This window comes from Muntiacus reevesi, chromosome 3, assembly GCF_963930625.1.
Source record: "Muntiacus reevesi chromosome 3, mMunRee1.1, whole genome shotgun sequence".
In the NCBI taxonomy this organism is placed as follows: Eukaryota; Metazoa; Chordata; class Mammalia; order Artiodactyla; family Cervidae; genus Muntiacus; species Muntiacus reevesi.
Window position 1 is genome coordinate 234353164 of NC_089251.1, and position 18087 is coordinate 234371250.

The following is an 18087-nucleotide window of genomic DNA, read 5'->3' on the forward strand; positions in this document are numbered from 1 at the left end:
AAGCCAATAAGAAGAAAAAGTCGCTGCTCGAGGCATTGGGGGCGGGCATCATATCAGAGTCTTGGCCATAGTCACTGTAGGAGACATGGCTTTTTGACGGGCACCACGAGCAGACTGAAGTCAGAGAATCGCGGTTTCATTCTGGCGCTGTGAGTGGAAAGCTCCTGAGTGGCCAAAGGGCGAAGGAGGGCCGGGACGGCGGGATGCGGCGTGAGGTGGGTGGGTGAGTGAGGGGGCAGTTGAGAAGCCCTAAACCCTAGCGAAGCAAGACTGTAGAGGAAAGGACGAGGAAGGAGCGGGAGTCTCGTTCAGAAAAGACACTCTGGGTGCCTCCCCTACGGTGGACTCCAGGCCCTCCGCATGAGAAAAGCCCTGCGTCTCCTCGGCCCACCCCGTGTTCCTCCCGGACTCCGGAGGGTAACGGAGCGCCTTCTCCCCGCAACCTCCCTTCCGTTCACTTGTCCAGCAGAGGTGACAGGACCCCGACGCGCAGCCCGAACCCGAAACGAGAACAGTCGGCCGACCCGGCGGCGTCGAGGTCCCTAGCCGGCCGGCCGGCGGACGCGCCCGCGGTTACCTGAGCGGCCAGAGGGCTCCACCAGCCCGAAGCCCGGGAGGAGCAGCATGAGTAGCTCCGCCGCACGGAGAGGGGTTGCCCAGCGCGTCCTCATCCCGAGCCGGCCCCGGCGCTTCAGTCGGGTCTTCGGGGGCACGCGGCACTCAGCCCTCCGGCTGCGCCAGGTCAGCCCCTCCACCGCCTTTGCCCCCAACCCCCGGCCTCCCGGGGCGCCCCGGGCCCGCCCCCGCCGCCCTCGGCCAATCGGATCAGCCCGTCGCGGGTCCCAGGGCGGGGCGGGCGGGGCCCGGAGGTGGCGGGCGGGACGCCGGGCTGGAAGACTGCGCGTAAAGAGCGCTGCGCACCTGCGTTGGGCTGCCCGCCTAGGCTGGAGAGCGGAGCACCGCGCAGACTAGGGGGCCAGGGGCAAGTCCTGGGCCCCGCCGCTTCTTCAGTAAAGTTGAGGAGACGCGGCACTGGCTGGGACTTGGCACCGCCCTGGTGGGTGGTCTGCCTGACACACCTCAGTTAGGCACGGGCTTCTTCCTTTCGCGCAGCTGGCCTGGAAAGGCACCCGCATCCCCTCGCACCCGAAAGAGCGAAATGTGCACCCATCCTGTTGCGACTGTGGTCGAGTCAAAGAATTCAGTCGTCCTTGGCACCGCCCTGAGTATCTGATAGTACAAACAAAGGTGAGGTGATGGGTCAATGAGGTTGCACCCGCACTTGTTAAAGTATTAAAAGCAAGAACTGTTTGAGTGACCCTGTAAGACTTCCAAGGATGACTAAGTCGTATAACTGTTTGGCCTTTACAAGTAAGCTCTTTTCTTAATAATTAAACAACAATTATAATCCACTAGAAGTGTGGAAGTCTGCCTCCAAAACTGGTCATTGTGAGAGCAGACTTTATCCTCAGCTTGTGGGAACTGATATCATTATAAATAGGGTGATCTGAGTTGCCCGTGTACCAAGCCTCTTCAGTCGTATCCGACCCTTTGAGATCCCATGGGCTGTAGCCTGCCAGACCCTCTGTCCATGGGGATTCTCCAGACAATAATACTGGAGTGGGTTGCCGTGCCTCCTCCATGGAATCTTCCTGACCCAGGGATCAAACCCTAGTCTCTTACGTCTCCTGTACTGGCAGGCGGGTGCTTTACCACTAGCACCAACTGGGAAGCCCCAAGCTCTCATTATAAATAGCTATCATAAATAGGGTGATCTGAGTGTGGATATGAATGTCCCATATTTTTAAGCCTGTATTTACTGAGTGCATGGTGTGTGCCTGGGTGACCTTCCGCCCTCCTCACAGGGTGAATTCTTCCAGAAGGAGGTGAACAGGAAGTTTACCTTTTCCGACTCCAACCACCAAGGCTTGGCTGATGGCTCCCATCTCTCCCCAGGCCGTCGCCTTTCGGTTCAGTGTGTATATTGAACACCTGCCAGCACAGGAAGCTGGGCCCATCCCAGCGTGAGATCAAAGGAGGACTCCCTGCCTGCTCCGGCTTAGTACTCACTGGGGGAGACTGAGGCATGCTCAGTTAACTCAGGGCAGAATGAATAGGGAGACGCCACAAAGGCAACACCTCAGCTGGCCCTTCGCTAAGTCATTCCCAATTCTTTGCAACCCTATGGAATGTAGCCTGCCAGGCTCCTCTGTTCATGGGACTTCCCAGGCAAGAATACTGGAGTGGGTTGCCACTTCCTTTTCCAGAGGATCTTCCCGACTCAGGGTTCGAAGCGGGGTCTCCTACTTTGCAGGCAGATTCTGTAGCATCTGAGCTACCAGGGAAGCCATGGGTAATAGGTAGACACTTGACCAGGCGCAGCTGGTGGGAGGAACATAGTGATAGAACGGAGGCAGGAAAAGGCAAAACAGTGTCAGAAGACAGTCAAAGAGTCTAGTGTGGTCGACCTGCGGGATGCAGGTGTGTGTTGACAGAAGCTGTCGTTGGGACCTAAGTGGAAATGACAGCAGAAAGGTGAGGTGTGGCTACTTTGTGAAGTGCCTTGAACGTGATATTAAAGATGTTGACTTGATTCTCTGCAGAACAGGCTGTGTAAAGTTTTGGGTAAGGCAATCTATTGCTGCTTGGATTCCCTCCACACCTGTGACTGCTTACCTTTCTCATCCTGTCTAGCTTGGAGCTCCTTGAGAGCAGTGATATGATCTTCTTCATTAACACTGAGCACCAGGCCTGTCCCAGAGTGAGCTCTCACTGAATATTAGTTGACTTTATTAATGAATGCCTGGAGTTAGTTTAGGGCTGTGTGAGCTCCAGCTTGCACAGTCCTGCAGCAGTTTCTCAGTTGACCTCGCTGCCAACCCTCAGGCAAGTGAAGGCTTCTAAACAGTTTGAAATATGCCACCTTTCCTTTACTCACATCCTTTCAGTGCAACCTGCTGATAGCAGGGATTGCTAAATGGGACTTCAGGGGGATTGTGGTGAACCCCTGAAATTGCATGCAGGTTTATGAATACAATTTCCTTCTTTTCCTTTTTATTTTTTGATAAAGAGGGGTCCAAGGTTTTCTTTGAGAGTCTCAAAGAAAGTCATTCCTTCAAAAAAGGAAGAAAATTCCGTGTAAGATAAAGCAAGCCCCTCTGTGACCCAACCCTTTGTCTTTAATTACCTCCTACGTCACTCCTTGATTCAAGCAACCTGTCTAAATCTGTCCTGCCTTTTCCTAGCTCTGCCCATATATTTTATTTTCCCCTACCAGGAATGCCTGTTTTCTCCCTCCCTTGTCTTAGTTTTCCACCTCTCCAGTTAAGGCCCTGCTCAAATCTCATGTTTTATATAAAATGTTTCTAAGACGGTCTCTAGACCTTGGGGATTCCAAACATCTGTATAAGGTACATTCTGTTCATTTGGTACTTAAAGCATGGTACCTCCTGCAGCTGTTTTTTTCTGTAAGTACATGTGCATAGATATTCCACCCAGGTTATAGATCCTAAACAAATATTTATTGTCTATGGTGACAGTAGAAACAGTGTATCCTTTAAGTCTCAACTTGAATGTCATTTCCTTGAAATCTTTCTTGACTCTGCAGGCTGGTGAGCTTCCTCTGTGACAGGTTCTCAGTGCATCCCACATTCATCTTGATAACACTTAGCAACAGCTGGATTAAATAATTATATGCCTGCTCATTTGTTGAATGAATGTTTCTCTCCCCAGGTCACAGGATCCTGGATGTGGTGACTGTATTTGTTTTAGTCACTTCTGTGTTCCCAAGTACCTAGCCCATGAGATGCTGAATGAATAAAAGAATAAATACCTGATAAATGCCTCATAAAGGATAAATGAATAAATAAATAAATACATGGGATACTCTGATTTCTCTTCCTCTCATATTAATCGCTTGTCTTTTAAATACATGGTAAATGCCTCATAACGGAGAAGGCGATGGCAACCCACTCCAGTGTTCTTGCCTGGAGAATCCCAGAGACGGCAGAGCCTGGTGGGCTGCCGTCTATGGGGTCGCACAGAGTCGGACACGACTGAAGCGACTTAGCAGCAGCAGCAGCAAATGCCTCATAAATGATTCAGACAACAGGAGGTCCAAGTATTTAAAAGAGGGAGAAGTCAGCTAGCCTGAAAGGGAGGGTCTGCAGGCCTTGGATGAGTACCATTCAGTAGATAGTAGATAGAGGAGAACACTCTAAGCTGGTGCATGATGTGAGCAAAATAATAGACATCTGCCTCCTGCTGGGTGCCAGGTCCTTTTGCAGAGCATTTCCCATGCACTCTATTATCTAATAATCATTCTATGAAAGTGTTACTATTATCCTCACTTCACTAGTATTTGCTACTATTGTCTTCACTGTGGAAACTGAAATAACACAGACAACATCAGCAACTTGGTCATGGTCAGTAGCCATAGTGAAAGTACCAAGACTACATAAATGTGTGTGATGGTTACTGCTGTTTTCTTCCCATTTACAACTAGGGAGAGGGAGTATGAACTTTTAGGACCTCTAAAGTCCTGTTTTTAATTATGAAGTGTATATCATACTTAAAAAAGAGTAGCTATGTCTGTGGGCCTCCACCTTATTCCCACACAGAAATAACATGCCTCTGAATTATTGTTCTTTACACTTTTCCATATGTGAGTCATTCCTTAAACAGTATATATAACTTTGCGTGTTTTTGAATTTTATGTAAATAGGATCATTTAAAGTTTTTTCCTACTTATCCTTTTTGGCTCAAAATTACACCTGTGACATTCATCTGTGTAAGTGTGTGTAGGTACAGTTAATTCATTTTTATGTGGTATTCCATCATAAGAATAAAGCACACTTTATCCATTCTCCTGTTAGTAGACATTTAGGGTAGGTTTTAGCTTGGTGGTTTGTGGTCCTTAGCAATGCCCCTATGAATGTTTTTGTACACAACTTCTGTGCACATTGCTGGATTTCCCTGGAGGGTAAATCTTAGAAATGGAGTTGCAGGAGCACAGAATATCTTCAGCACCAACGTTATTACCATGTCACTCTGCTCTCCAGCCTGCACGCCCAGTGATGTGCACATGTGTTCCCACTGCTGAACATTTCCATCAGCACTTGGCTTTTTGACGTTTTTGGTGTGAGGTGAAATGGTATCTGATTGTACATTAAAGTTCCATTTCCCTAATTACTAACGCGGTTGAACACGTTTTCCTATGATTTGGTTATTTGTGTTTCCTCTTCCAGTACTTGTGCAGGTTATTCATTTGTTTTCTCTAGGATCCATCCCCTGCCCTTCCCCGCCTTGACTCCCAAGGGACTACTTGCATTGCTTGGGTTCCCTCACCCACTGCCTTCTGATGAGGTTCAGCTAATGGGAGTTTCGACAAGAGAGAGAAGTTTGGGATGGGGAGGCCCCGAGGTGTTTCTCTCCTCTCTGCTTTGCCACTGCATCTAGCAATGCTGTGTCTCCTCCGTGGTTCCAGTTCTGGCCTGGAGGTCTCATCCTTTGTGGTCCAGCTCCCACCAGAAACCCGTGTTTTGTTTCCAGCTCCTTTTGGATGGTTCCTTCTATAAGGTTCTAGTTCTATTGAACTGCCTAGCATGGGTTTTGTTCTCCTTATTGGACCTTGGTGACACTGATTCAACTTACCAAAAATTGTACCTGAGACACTATCCAAAAGTAAGTAAGAGGTAAACAAGAAAAACTCCAAATGGAGTGTATCCAACTGCATAAGGTGGTGTGGTATAGGAGATCCAGCATGGGATGCATTTAAATTGATGATGCCCACAGATAGTCCCAGGTGTAGTAAGAGGACCCAGGAGGCCAAGGCTTGGCCTAAGAATAAATTTTAAACAATTCCCACTACACTTTGATAATAAAGATCTGCGCTTATTCCTGGTCATAACTAAACTCATGAGAACTAGTTGTGAAAAGAGACATCACAGTGCAAAGATAAGGTTTTAATTCATCCACTTAAAAAGACAAACAAAAAAAATTAAACAATTCTTCTTGTTAAAGTAAACTGAACTTCCTTCACAGACATTATAGAATTCTCAGATGAGAAAATGTTCTGTTAGGGTGTGTACAGAACATTGACACAAGAGGCTGGGCAGACAGTTGACAACCAAAGTTGACTTATTCACTTGCTCAGCTTAACCTCATGCACAGATAGCAAGGAATTGTGGAATTACAGAGCTTGTAATGATCTTGGAGTCCATTATCTCCCCTCTCATTTTATAGATGAGGAAACTGAGGATTCAGAAGGTGCAGTGACCACTGTGGATATGAAAAAAATTAAAGAGGTTATTTGTAGACCCCTGAGATTCATGGGAAGAGTCCAAAACATGATGAAAGCACCTTACGGCTGGTAAGCTACTTCTGACTGGGGGTAGAGGTGAAATTTGGGTGTGAGATGGTGATGCAAGGGTGGGTCACAGGTCAAGAGGATGCTCATGTTGGTAGGAGTATGTACCTGGTAGGAGTGTGTTGTGAATATCAGTGATGTGTTTTGGATAGGGGTACAATATCCCAAGCATGGTGGGTATTCTCTAGGAAACATTTTCATCAAAGATGCATGCTTTGAATAACAAGGAAATTATTGTCGTGGTACAAATGATTTTCTGGATGTGGAAAATGTGATGAAGGGATAAGTTTTGACTTTGCCAGAGACATGTATTCACTGCGTTTTGTTAAACAAGTGAGAACTGAGGTGATGTGTTTGCTTTTACTTATGTAATTGGAGTCTCTTTCCTCAGGTTTACTAAATCCATTGCCTAAATCTGTTCTAAGAAAACAACAGCTCCAGTGATAAATAACCAAAGCTCAAGAGTCCTTGCTCCTCAGGGAAACTGATCAGGTTTTTGTGCTTTAGAACAGTTATTTCCCCAACTTTAGCAGAAGATAAAGAAGGTCAGGCTTTTCAGCTTTGGAAATCAGAGGCGATCTGACCATATACCAGAGCTGACTTATAGCCCAGGGACAAAGTTCAGAATACCTAACCTGTTAGTTAAGGGTGAAACTAAGAATGCTGGATTACTAAGTTTTAGAAATTTTTGTCAATTGTGTCATAGTGAGACTCCTACTAAGAAATTTGAGTACCAAAATGTATGACACTATGACATTACCAATTTAGCAATTTTACCTTCTATTTGCATTTTGCCAACTTACTTATATCTCCATAAAGAAGATGGTTCACACTGTTTCCTCCTCAGGGCCAGTTCTATCTCCCCCTGGGCTTCCTCCATGGAGAGGAACATGCTTCTTACTTTGCTGATAGGACTTGTTGTTGTTTAGTTGCTAATTTGTGTCTGACTTTTGCAACCCTAGATTGCAGCCAGCCAGACTCCTCTGTCCATGGGATTTCTCAAGCAAGAATACTAGAGTGGGTTGCCATTTCCTCCTCCAGGAGATCTTCCTGACTCAGGGATCAAATCTGGGTCTCCTGCTTTGCCACTGAGCCACCTGGGAAGCCTGCTAATGGGATAGAGGTTACTTGCTGTTAGTTCACTAGGTCTCTATTTTTCTCGCTGTAAACTTATCTTTTTCTCAGCCTTGGAAGAAAAGCCAGCCTCCCTTTTCTTAACATATCTGTGCTTCTCATCCTAATTCTCTCCTCTTTAGTATTTTTTGTCTCTTCCTGTCCATGAATCTGAGGAAGAGAGACTCTGAGTATGTTTAAATTTTTTAAAAACCCTTTTTCCTATAGAATGTAAAAACTACACCCAAAGTATAGACAATTGCTGTTCCCATTTTTCTCCTTTGATGCTTATCAATACCTGACCAATCTTGTCTCGTCTGTGCTCTGACCCACTCTCCACTCTTCACAGATTATTTTGAATAAAATCTCAAGACATCAAATATTTCATCTGTAAATACGTTGGCACACATCTCTAAAAGGTGGCTCAATGGGTAAAGAATCCACCTGCAATGCAGGAGATGCAGGAGACTTGGTTCAATATCTGGGTTGGAAGACTCCCTGGAGGAGGGCATAGCAACCCACTCCAGTGTTCTTGCCTGGGAAATCCATGGATAGAGGAGCCTGGCGGGCTACAGTCCATGGGGTCGCAAAGAGTCAGACATGAAGGAAGTGACTAGCACACATGCACGCACTAAAAGATCACATAAAATACCCAACCTTAGTACATCATCTCACCTAAAAACATTAACAACAATTCCATACTGTTAACATTTCCCCAATTAGCTTATAAATGTTTTGAAACTTAATATATTTGAAATAGTATAGTGAATGTCCATGTAACACTACTTAGGCAAAAGTGTATAATATTTCCAGAAACCATCCAGAAACTCTCTCTGTGTCCCCCGCCTTTTTAAGTCACACATATCTCCCTTCTCTCTAGAGGTAGCCACTATTTGCATTTTCATGGTAGTAATGTCCTTGATATACTTTATAGTTAGAACTCTTACAAATAGACCCCTTTAGGTGTGCCCTGTTTCTGAACTACATACGGATGGGTTGGTGATCTATGTATTTTTTTATATCTGATTTATTTTATTCAAAACTGTGTTTGTAAAATTATTCACATTGTTGTCTGTAGCTGTGCTGTTTTTCATTTTTATTGCTATGTATGTCCCATTGTATAAATATACCACAATTTGTTTATCCACTTGATGGATGTTTCCAGTTTTTGACAGTATTAGTCTTTCTCTGTTTGATTAATTTTGCAAAGCATAGTACTCTCTAGGTCCATCCACATTGTTGCAAATAGCAGAATTTTGTTCTTTTTATGGCTGAGTAATACTCCATTGATATTGGAATATTACTTTATCCAATATTTATTGTCTTTATCCATTCGTCTGTTGAGGGACATTTGGGTTACTTCCATGTCTTGGCTATTGTAAATAATGTTGCTGTGAACATTGGGATGCATGTGTCTTTTCAAGTTAGAGTTTTTGTTTTTGGATATATAACCAGGAGTGGAATTGCTGGATTATATGATGTTTCTATTTTTTGAAGAACATCTATAGTGAACGTTGTCTATGTGGCTGTACCAATTTACATTCTAACAGTGTTCAAGGGTTCCCTTTTCTCTGCTTCCTTGACAATGTTGTAATATATTTGTAGATCTTTTCTAATTTTATTTAGCCACACAGTATGCAAGATCTTGGTTCCCTAACCAGAGATCAGACCTGTGCCCCCTGCAGTGGAAACATGGAGTCTTAACCCCTGGACCACCAGGGTGTGACAGGTGGTTTTCTGACAGGTATGAGATGATATCTCATTGTGGTTTTGGTTTGCATTTCTCTAACAATTGTCAATGTTGGGTGTTTTTCATGTGCCTGTTAACCATCTGTTGGTCTTCTTTGGAAAAATATCTATTTAGGTTTTTTGTCCATTTTAAATTGTTTTTTTATATTGAGTTGTATGAGCTATTTATATATTTTGGATATTAATCTCTTATTGGCCATATCATTTTCAAATATTTCTCCCATTTAGTAGGTTGTTTTATTGATGATTTTCTTTGCTCTACACAGGAGTGTCCTGCCTGTCGTTCTCTTCTAGGAGTCTATGGTTTCAGGTCTTACATTTAGATCTTTAAGCCATTTGAGCTTTTTTTTTTGGTATATGATGTAAGGAACAAAGCTTATTTCTTAACTCTAATACTTATGAGCAGAGCAAGCTGGAGGGTTCAAAATCTTTTCCCCCACACCTTCCACAGTGCATCCCAAAAGATGAATGAGAACTAGAGAAGCTCCACACCAAAGAAAACAGTGGAGATGAATTAATAATTGATGAACACATGATGAGGAAACGGGTACTTCATGTAAAAAATTTTTCCCCATCTCTGCACCAATAGTGGCACATCGCTTCTTATATATTATAACTTTAGAATAAGTCTCAATTTCTGGAAGGGAGAACATCTCACTTCTTTTACCTCTTCAGAACCATCCTGCCCATTCCTTCCCCTTTGCTCTTCCATATGAAGTTTAGAACCAGCTTGTTAAGTTTCACAAGAAACCTTATTTGGCTTTTCATTGCAACTGCACATGGCAACCCTCCCCAGCGTTCTTGCCTGGAGAATCCTGTGGACAGAAGAGCCTGGCGGGCTACTGCCTATGGGGATCACAAAGAACTGGACATGATTGAAGTGACTCAGCACATAGCACCAGGTCTTCTGGACGCTGGTCTTTCTGCTTGGTGAACATGATATTGCCCTCTCTTCATTTTGGTCTGAAAATGTGTGTCGATCTGAATGCTAAACTGAGGGATGTGTACCCAATTTGGCAGTTGTTTGGGTTCCACTGAAGGATTTTGAGTGAAGAGACTGACATGATTAGAACCTTATTTTGAAAATATTGATCTAAGAGTGCTAGCAATTTGATGGGAGACTAGAAATACAGGACTCTTGCAAAAGTCAAGGGGGAACAATAATGCAAGTCTGAACTTTAGCAGAAGTGGTAATGGAGACTAAGATAAATTTGAGAAACTTTTCAGAAACAAGTAATTACTTCTTTTTGAAAGAAAAAGATCCACTTGGGCTCCCTGCTTCTCTTTTAAAGGACAGATGAATGAGAAGCTCTGAAAGAGAAAGAAGGTAAGACTTAAAGGAGTTACCTGTGGTCGGGGAAAGTGGTAATCACAGGAATGAGTCCTTGGAGTTTCCTATTTCCTGCCCCCCACCCCACATTTTTGGAAATCGTATCCTTCTTTTAGGGCTTCCCAGGTAGCTCTCGTGGTAAAGAGCCTGCTTGCCAATGCAGGAGACTTTGGAGATGCAGGTTCAATCCCTGGGTCAGGAAGATCCCCTGGAGGAGGTCACGGCAACCCACTCCAGTATTCTTGCCAGGAGAATCCCATGGACAGAGGAGCCTGGTGGGCTATGGTCCATAGGGTCACAAAGAATTGGACATGACTGAAGCGACTTAGCACAGTACATGCTTCTTTCAAGTCTGGTTCAAATATGTAGACCTCTTCCTTGAGGCCAACCCTGATTTCATCAGCTGGAATGAGAATACATAACATGTTTTCCTTTGTTTTATGATTATGCCCATGCTCACCATCCCCATAGGAGCAGGTACCAAGTCATAATGGCTTTTATTCCCTGCTCTCTGGCACAATTCCTTTTAATACAAAGAAAAAATCCTGTCAGGCAACAAAGAGTAATAGTTCAAGAATTAAAAAGTAAAACCTTCATTTGTCCCCTAGAGAACACTGGTTTTTTCCCCCTCCCTTTCGTGGGTAGAGTTTGGACCATTGTGCTGTGTGAGGTCATCATGAACAAATTTGGGTAGAGGAATGTTTGTGGACGTTTCTCCTCATTTCCTTTAAAAGCACTTTATATGTTTTGTGATTTCTTTCATTTAATGGCTGTTTTGTAGTGTTATTTTATATTGTGATGTCTGTGTGTGAGTTAGGATAAGTATCAATAGTTATTGATTATAAAGGAATTTTTAGTATTTTATTATTCTTACAGTTAAATGATTTAATCTGCAAATCATCTACTAGGTGGCTGTATGCAGTTTGCAGAATGAATGATAGATACCTAACAATTCAAAAATTAAAAGCAGAATAGAACCATAAGTAAAGGTGTACCCTTGCTGCCTTGTAAATAGCTGTCATCAGTTTCTTCCCCATGGGTGGTCAGACGTCCCCTGTGAGTGAGTTAATGGAAAATTAAGGAGACACCATTCTCATGTAAGGTTCTTAAATGTGGTTCAACCTCCAGTTGCTCTTAGTGGGAAGAGGTGATGTGTGTGGGTGGGTGTATGTGTGTTTGCATGCTCGTGTGTGCGTGCTTGCACATGCCTGTCGGTGTGCTTTCCCTCTTGATACTATACTCCCGTTTGTTTCTTGTGTCTTTGTCTTTCACATTTTAAGGTGCTGCTTTATGATTGCAATTGACACATCATCATTTCCATACTATTTCCACCCCTGAGAGCACTTTGGTCTCTTCAATTTGACATATGCTGTTTGCAATCATTGCCTTTACTTGTTATCACCTTGCCATACATATGCCCAAGAGGCATTATCCAGATAAATATGAAAGTGTTCTCAAGGGAGCTTTCTAGCTCTGGGATTCTGCTTCTTATCTCAGAGAGGCTCCCAAAGCCTACGGCCAAGCCCCTGATAAAGGGTGTGCACAGGTTATGATGCTCTCTGTTCCACATGATCCTGCACCTCTAATCACAACTGAATAGATCGAAGATTAGCTTCTGTCTCACAAACAGCCAATCTCTACATGGCTTGGCAGAATGTAAAATGGCTTTTTCTTATTTATGAACAAAAGCCAAAATCCATAAAGCAGGCTCTTAAGAAGGGCAGATTGAAAACTCCCAAAAGGAAAATATGAAATGCCTTTTCTGAGACTGGCTCCCCAAAAGCAGGCCCTGGGATAATTGTGTGAAAGTGCCCTGATGAAAAGAGTTTTCAAATAGAATGTAGAGTTTGTCTTGCTGTCATGGGACCCTTGAGATAGGAATTTTTCCCAGAAAAATCTAGAGCAATGGGGACATGGGACAAGGTTGAAAGGAAGACAAACAGGGTGGGATGTCAAGCAAAATCCCACAGAAAGTAACTTGGTAACTATTCTGTAGAGAGGTTTGGAGAGGTTTGTGAGGATCCCATCACAGACAATCCTATCAGGGTTGAGGGAGCTGAGGTATTTGTACTCCTATACTCATCAGTCTTGGGCTGAGAGCTGAGACTAGGGTGGGGATATAAATGAACAGACATGGTCTGCTCTCTGTTAGATTCTACGGGCCTGGTGTGAAAGGTTGCTCAGGAGGTACTATTGTGATTTGTGGAACCAATCAGATCCTCTTGTATCTGGGGATAACAAAACACAGAGAGTTATCAAGAATTTAAGAGGCAGCAGAATCCATGAGCAAGAAGCAGCAGAGAGAATTGAAAGGAATAGATGCAAAGGTGTACAGAATTCTTTGTATGTGGGCATGTGCCCTGGTTTCACTCACTAACTCGTTCCCTTGGAGAAGTGGTCTTTCATTACTCTATCACTGCTTTCTTTTATTCAAGTAATTTTTAAAAATCTGGTCATGTTACATGACTTGTGGGATCTCAGTTCCCCAACCAGGGCTTGAACCCAGGCCTCTGCAGTGAAAGTGCCAAATCCTAACCCATTGGACCACCAGGGAAATTCCCCCATCACTGCCTTTTGTAATAACAAAGGTATCTTGAGTACAAAGTAAAGGTGACAGGCGTGATTCTCCCAACAGAAGAACCAGATGGTCAAATCCTCGGGTTCAGCTACTTTATTATTCTGCTTCTGATTTCCCTTTTCCTCATCTGTCTATGTCACATGAGGTGTGGATTTCACCTAGAAGAACTCAATAGATTATTAGTGAACTTATTTTTCTGTGATTTTCAATATGGGTTGTGGGTATCTCTGGTGAATTAGTCTAGGGGCTAAAGGTGTTTTTGTAACACTTCTCTCTCTCACTGGCAGGGCCAGCTTCATGGTGGCCAATAGGTAGTTGCTACAAAATGTGTGACTTGGCACCAATCCTTGAACTACAAATACCTCAGCCTCTGGCCTTCCACTCAGCCACCCCGCCCCTACCTAGACTGCGCCACCACCCTCCCCCCGCCCGCCCCGCCCTGCCCATTTCTTATGCATTTGGGCTCAGCAAATTGGAGTGGTTAAAATGAAAATGTTTTCTGGAAACAACCCATATTGGTTAACAATCTAAGTTCATATGCTCATGTGCAGTGATGTAGCTGAAGAATTGTAAAGCAAGTGTCATAGAGCAACGGTTTCTTATAATCTAGGATAACTCTCAAATCCATCTTAATAGTGAGCCTAGCTGAAGAGAGGATTTAGACTAGATAAAATTAGCATAAGAACTGCTCGCTTACTGCTTTTGAGGTGGGCATTTTTTTCTTCCCAGGCCTGGCAACCTTATCCCTGTGTTAGACATTTTAAGGAAGTTGACAAGAAGTATTAATTCCAACGATTCACGTTGGTTAGGTATAGATGAAATCAGGGGAAAGGAAAATGATTTACAAAGTCAGTATACCATGTGAAAGGAAAAAAAAAAACAATGCAGTTACTCTTCAAGCCCATTATATGTGGAATTGAGTTCAGAATGGCAGGTAATCTGGGTCTTCCCAAACCAAATAGCCAGCCTCAGGACACTGCATGTACCCTGCTGCACCAAGATATCCACTTTCAGTTGTGATAGCTTCTGGAAGCTCTCAGGAGTAATGATGATATGATTCCATTAAATTTTTTAAAAAGCAATAACATTCATTAACATTATTGAGCACCTACTTTGTGCTTTGCTTTACTTTCCTTATCTATAAAATGGGGCTGATAAAATCACCCACCTCATAATGGGGTATTGTAACAATTAGGTGGGGGAGGCAGATTAGCACCTGATACAGTCCTAGTGTGTAATCACTAGCATTTATTATTATTGTTAGCTACTCATTACTATCAGAGGTAAAAATAATAGAGAAGATACAGTCCTTCTCTTCAAGTGGCTCTGAGCCTAATGGGAAATGAGACATGTGAACAAGCAGTTACAGTTTAGGAGGATTCAGTGCAACAGGCTTCCCTGGTGGCTCAGACGGTAAAGCATCTGTCTGCAATGCAGGAGACCCTGGTTCGATCCCTGGGTTGGGAAGATCCCCTGTAGAAGGAAATGGCAGCCCACTCCAGTACTCTTGCCTGGAAAATTCCATGGATGGAGGAGCCTGGTAGGCTACAGTCCATGGGGTTGCAAAGAGTTGGACATGACTGAGCGGCTTCACTTTCACTTTCTAGTGCAACAATAGAGACATATTAACACCAGGGTCCTGGCTTAAAAGAGGGAGCAATTAATTTTGCTTAGACAGTAGTGGAAGATTTTCCAGAGTAAGAGGCTCTGGGGGCTGAGAAAGATTGCCGTATGGGAGAGGGGTAAAGGGCTTTCTAGTAGTGAGACTTGTATATGCAGTGTCATAAAGACAGCACACAGTGCAGAACATCTGAATGGTTACCCAGGAGTGGAGCGAGGTCTGTCGGTGCAGAAATGGCCAAATGTGATGCTGGATGGTAAGGTGGAACTAGATCAAGAAAAAGGTGATACTAGATGGTAAGGTGTAGCTACATCAAGAAAAAGTCCCGTGTGCAGTATTCAGGAACTTGGACTTTATCCTCTGTGTACTGCCGACCATTAAAAGGGTTTGACCAAAAAAAAAAAAGCAACAAAGATGGACTTCCCTGTTGGCTCAGCAGTAAAGAATCCATCTGTAATGCAGGGCACATGGGTTCAATCCCTGGGTTGGCAAGATACCCTGGAGAAGGAAATGACAACCTACTCTATTATTCTCGCCTAGAAAATCCCATGGACAGAGGAGCCTGGTGGGCTACAGTCCGTGGGGTCCCAAAAGAGTTGGACATGACTTAGTGACTAAATAAAAACAATAAAACAACAAAGATATAACCAGGTTTAGATTTTAAAAAGATGACAAGATGACCCTGGCAGCTGTGGATACCTTAAAATTGATAAGACTGGAAGAGCTGTTAGGAAAGCCAACAAGAGACAGGAGAGTGTTAACTGGGCAGCAACGATGGAAGTAGAGAGGAGATGAGAGATAAGGGAAATCATTCAGGAAATAGAAAAGTATAAGCTACCATTGAAAGACTGAGAGATATTTTATAGTACAATTAGATTTTCCAAATTTTCTAGACAAACATTTTAATGACTATCAATCCATGTACAATTGAGATTCTTTGCATTTCTCTTCAAACTGTATACTATGGTTTTGGGTTTTGTGCTTTCCAACCAAACTTGTCTGCACCTAAACTGTAAATATTGGAAGAGGAGAATAAAGTTAGCAATAAAGCTGTAACCATCAATGTAGCTTATTTTGTATTTACCACAGTCCACCATTGCTGAAAGGTGTTCAGTTCAGTTAGTTCAGTCGCTCAGTATTGTCTGACTCTTTGCAGCCTCATGAACCACAGCATGTTGGGCTTAAATGTCCATCACGAAATCCCAGAGCTCGCTGAAACTCATGTCCATCGAGTCAGTGATAGCATCCAACCATCTCATCCTCTGTAGGCCCCTTCTCCTGCCTTCAATATTTCCCAGCATCAAGGTCTTTTCCATTGAGTCAGTTCTTCGCATCAGGTGACCAAAGTATTGGAGTTTCAGCTTCAGCATCAGTCCTTCCAATGAATATTCAGGACTGATTTCCTTTAGGATTGACTAGTTGGATCTCCTTGCAGTCTAAGTGACTCTCAAGAGTCTTCTCCAACACCACAGTTCAAAAGCATCAATTCTTCAGTGCTCAGCTTTCTTTATGGTCCAACTCTCGTATCCATATATGACTACTGGAAAACTATAACTTTGACTAGACGGACCTTTGTCAGCAAAGTAATGTCTCTGCTTTTTAATATGCTGTCTAGATTGATCATAGCTTTTCTTCCAAAGAGCAAGTGTCTTTCAATTTCATGGCTGCAGTCACCATCTGCATTGATTTTGGAGCCCAAGAAAATAGTCTATCACTGTTTCCATTGTTTCCCCATCTAATTGCCATGAAGTGATGGGACCGAATACCATCATCTTAGTTTTTGGAATGTTGAGTTTTTTGTTTTTTTTTTTTTTTATAACTGAGATTTTATTGGTTGTTTTGAGGATCACTACACAGACATTTCAATTTGTACGCAATTCTTCACATACGTACCAGAAATCTAAAATATCATGTAGTTATGATTCTTAACAGTTATTCCAGTGACTTTCCAGCTTAAAATTTGGAGCAAACTTTCCTTAACAGGATATCAAGTACCAATATCTTCAAATATTGATATATTGTTACATACGTCCCACTGATTCACAATTTAATATCATATACACTACATACCCAAACTGTCAATCGTTCACAGCACATTAACCAAGTTACTAGGAAAACTGGACTACCACGACCAACGGTGTTATAGTATAGTGCACAAAATTCTGACCAGGAGAGCCAAGATGAAAAAGTGGTTTGCTGTAGGAAATAATTCTACCAAAACAATATGGGAAGAGAAGTAATTTAAAGTGTTCAAGACATTAAATGCACAACTGACTCCAAACTGCCATTTAGTATGCTTTTGTATTATAGGATATAAAAGCTACCCCCCATCTATGGAATGTTAAGCTGACACCCAAGACAATCAAAGCCTCCCATATCCAATATCCCACTATTTTCTGGTTGTACCAAAAAATAAACAACCAGCAAATGATTTCACCTCTTAAAAAAAACCATTTACACTTAAAAAATGGGATGAGGTGGGATTCCCTCCTTTTTAAAAATGTTTCTAGAGCTACTAAAAAACTTGCATTTACAAAATAGTTGATAAAAATATTCCTCTGGATTGTACAAGAAGGGAAACAGGGACCACTGACAGGACTGAGTGTGTGGTTATTAATCAGACTCGGCTTCTTTCTCTTCTGCTTCATCAGAGGCTGGGCTCTCCTCGTTTTTAGTCTCTCCATTTTCCGCAGGCAAGACTTCTTTAGTCTCTTGGTTGGCCACTTCCGCCTGTTTTCCCTTCGCTCCTCTTTTCCCTTTTGTTTGCACTTTTTTGTCTGAAGATTTATCCTTTCCCGCCGCCTTTTTTGGCTTCGTTTCCACTTTTGCAGGAGCCGGTTTAGCTGACAACCTCGCCGATCTCCTCTTGGGCTCCTCCTTCGCCGCCCCCTCGGCGGAGCTGACCTTCCTCTTGGGCATCGTGACGGCGGGGCGGACGAGAGCCGGGTGCCTGAGGGCCGCGGCGCGCCGAGAGCCTTCGCGAAGCTGCGTAGCCGGACCGCTGCCGCTCCTCCCGCCGCCCGAGCTGCTGGGACCCGCCGAGTGTTGAATTTTAAGCCAGCTTTTTCACTCTCCTTTTTCACTTTCATCAAAAGGTTCTTTAGTTCCTCTTTGCTTTCTGCCATAAAGGTGGTGTCATCTGCATATCTGAGGTTATTGACATTTCTCCCTGCAATCTTGATTCCAGCTTGTGCTTCATCAAGTCTGGCATTTTGCATGATGTACTCTGCATATGAGTTAAATAAGCAAGGTGAAATTATACAACCTTGACATACTCCTTTCCCAATTTGGAACCAGCCTATTTTTCCATGTCTGGTTCTAACTGTTGC

At 43.4% G+C, this 18087-nt stretch overlaps 1 protein-coding gene and 1 pseudogene across 2 annotated transcripts in view; both read right to left on the reverse strand.

The window, feature by feature from the left end:
• The window catches only part of LY75 (lymphocyte antigen 75), a 116321-nt gene extending 115583 nt beyond the window's left edge, over nt 1-738 (reverse strand). Inside the window, exon 1 of one of the 2 annotated variants that reach the window (XM_065931619.1) lies at nt 578-703. In XM_065931619.1, coding sequence (XP_065787691.1) covers nt 578-671 — 94 coding nt within the window. In that variant the 5' untranslated portion in view covers nt 672-703. Of the gene's footprint in view, nt 1-577 lie in introns of both variants that reach the window. The other variant, XM_065931617.1, reaches the window with a different exon arrangement.
• A 16178-nt stretch (nt 739-16916) lies between these two features.
• Nucleotides 16917-17791, reverse strand: LOC136163446 (non-histone chromosomal protein HMG-14 pseudogene; annotated as a pseudogene).
• Between the last annotated feature and the right edge of the window lie 296 nt (nt 17792-18087).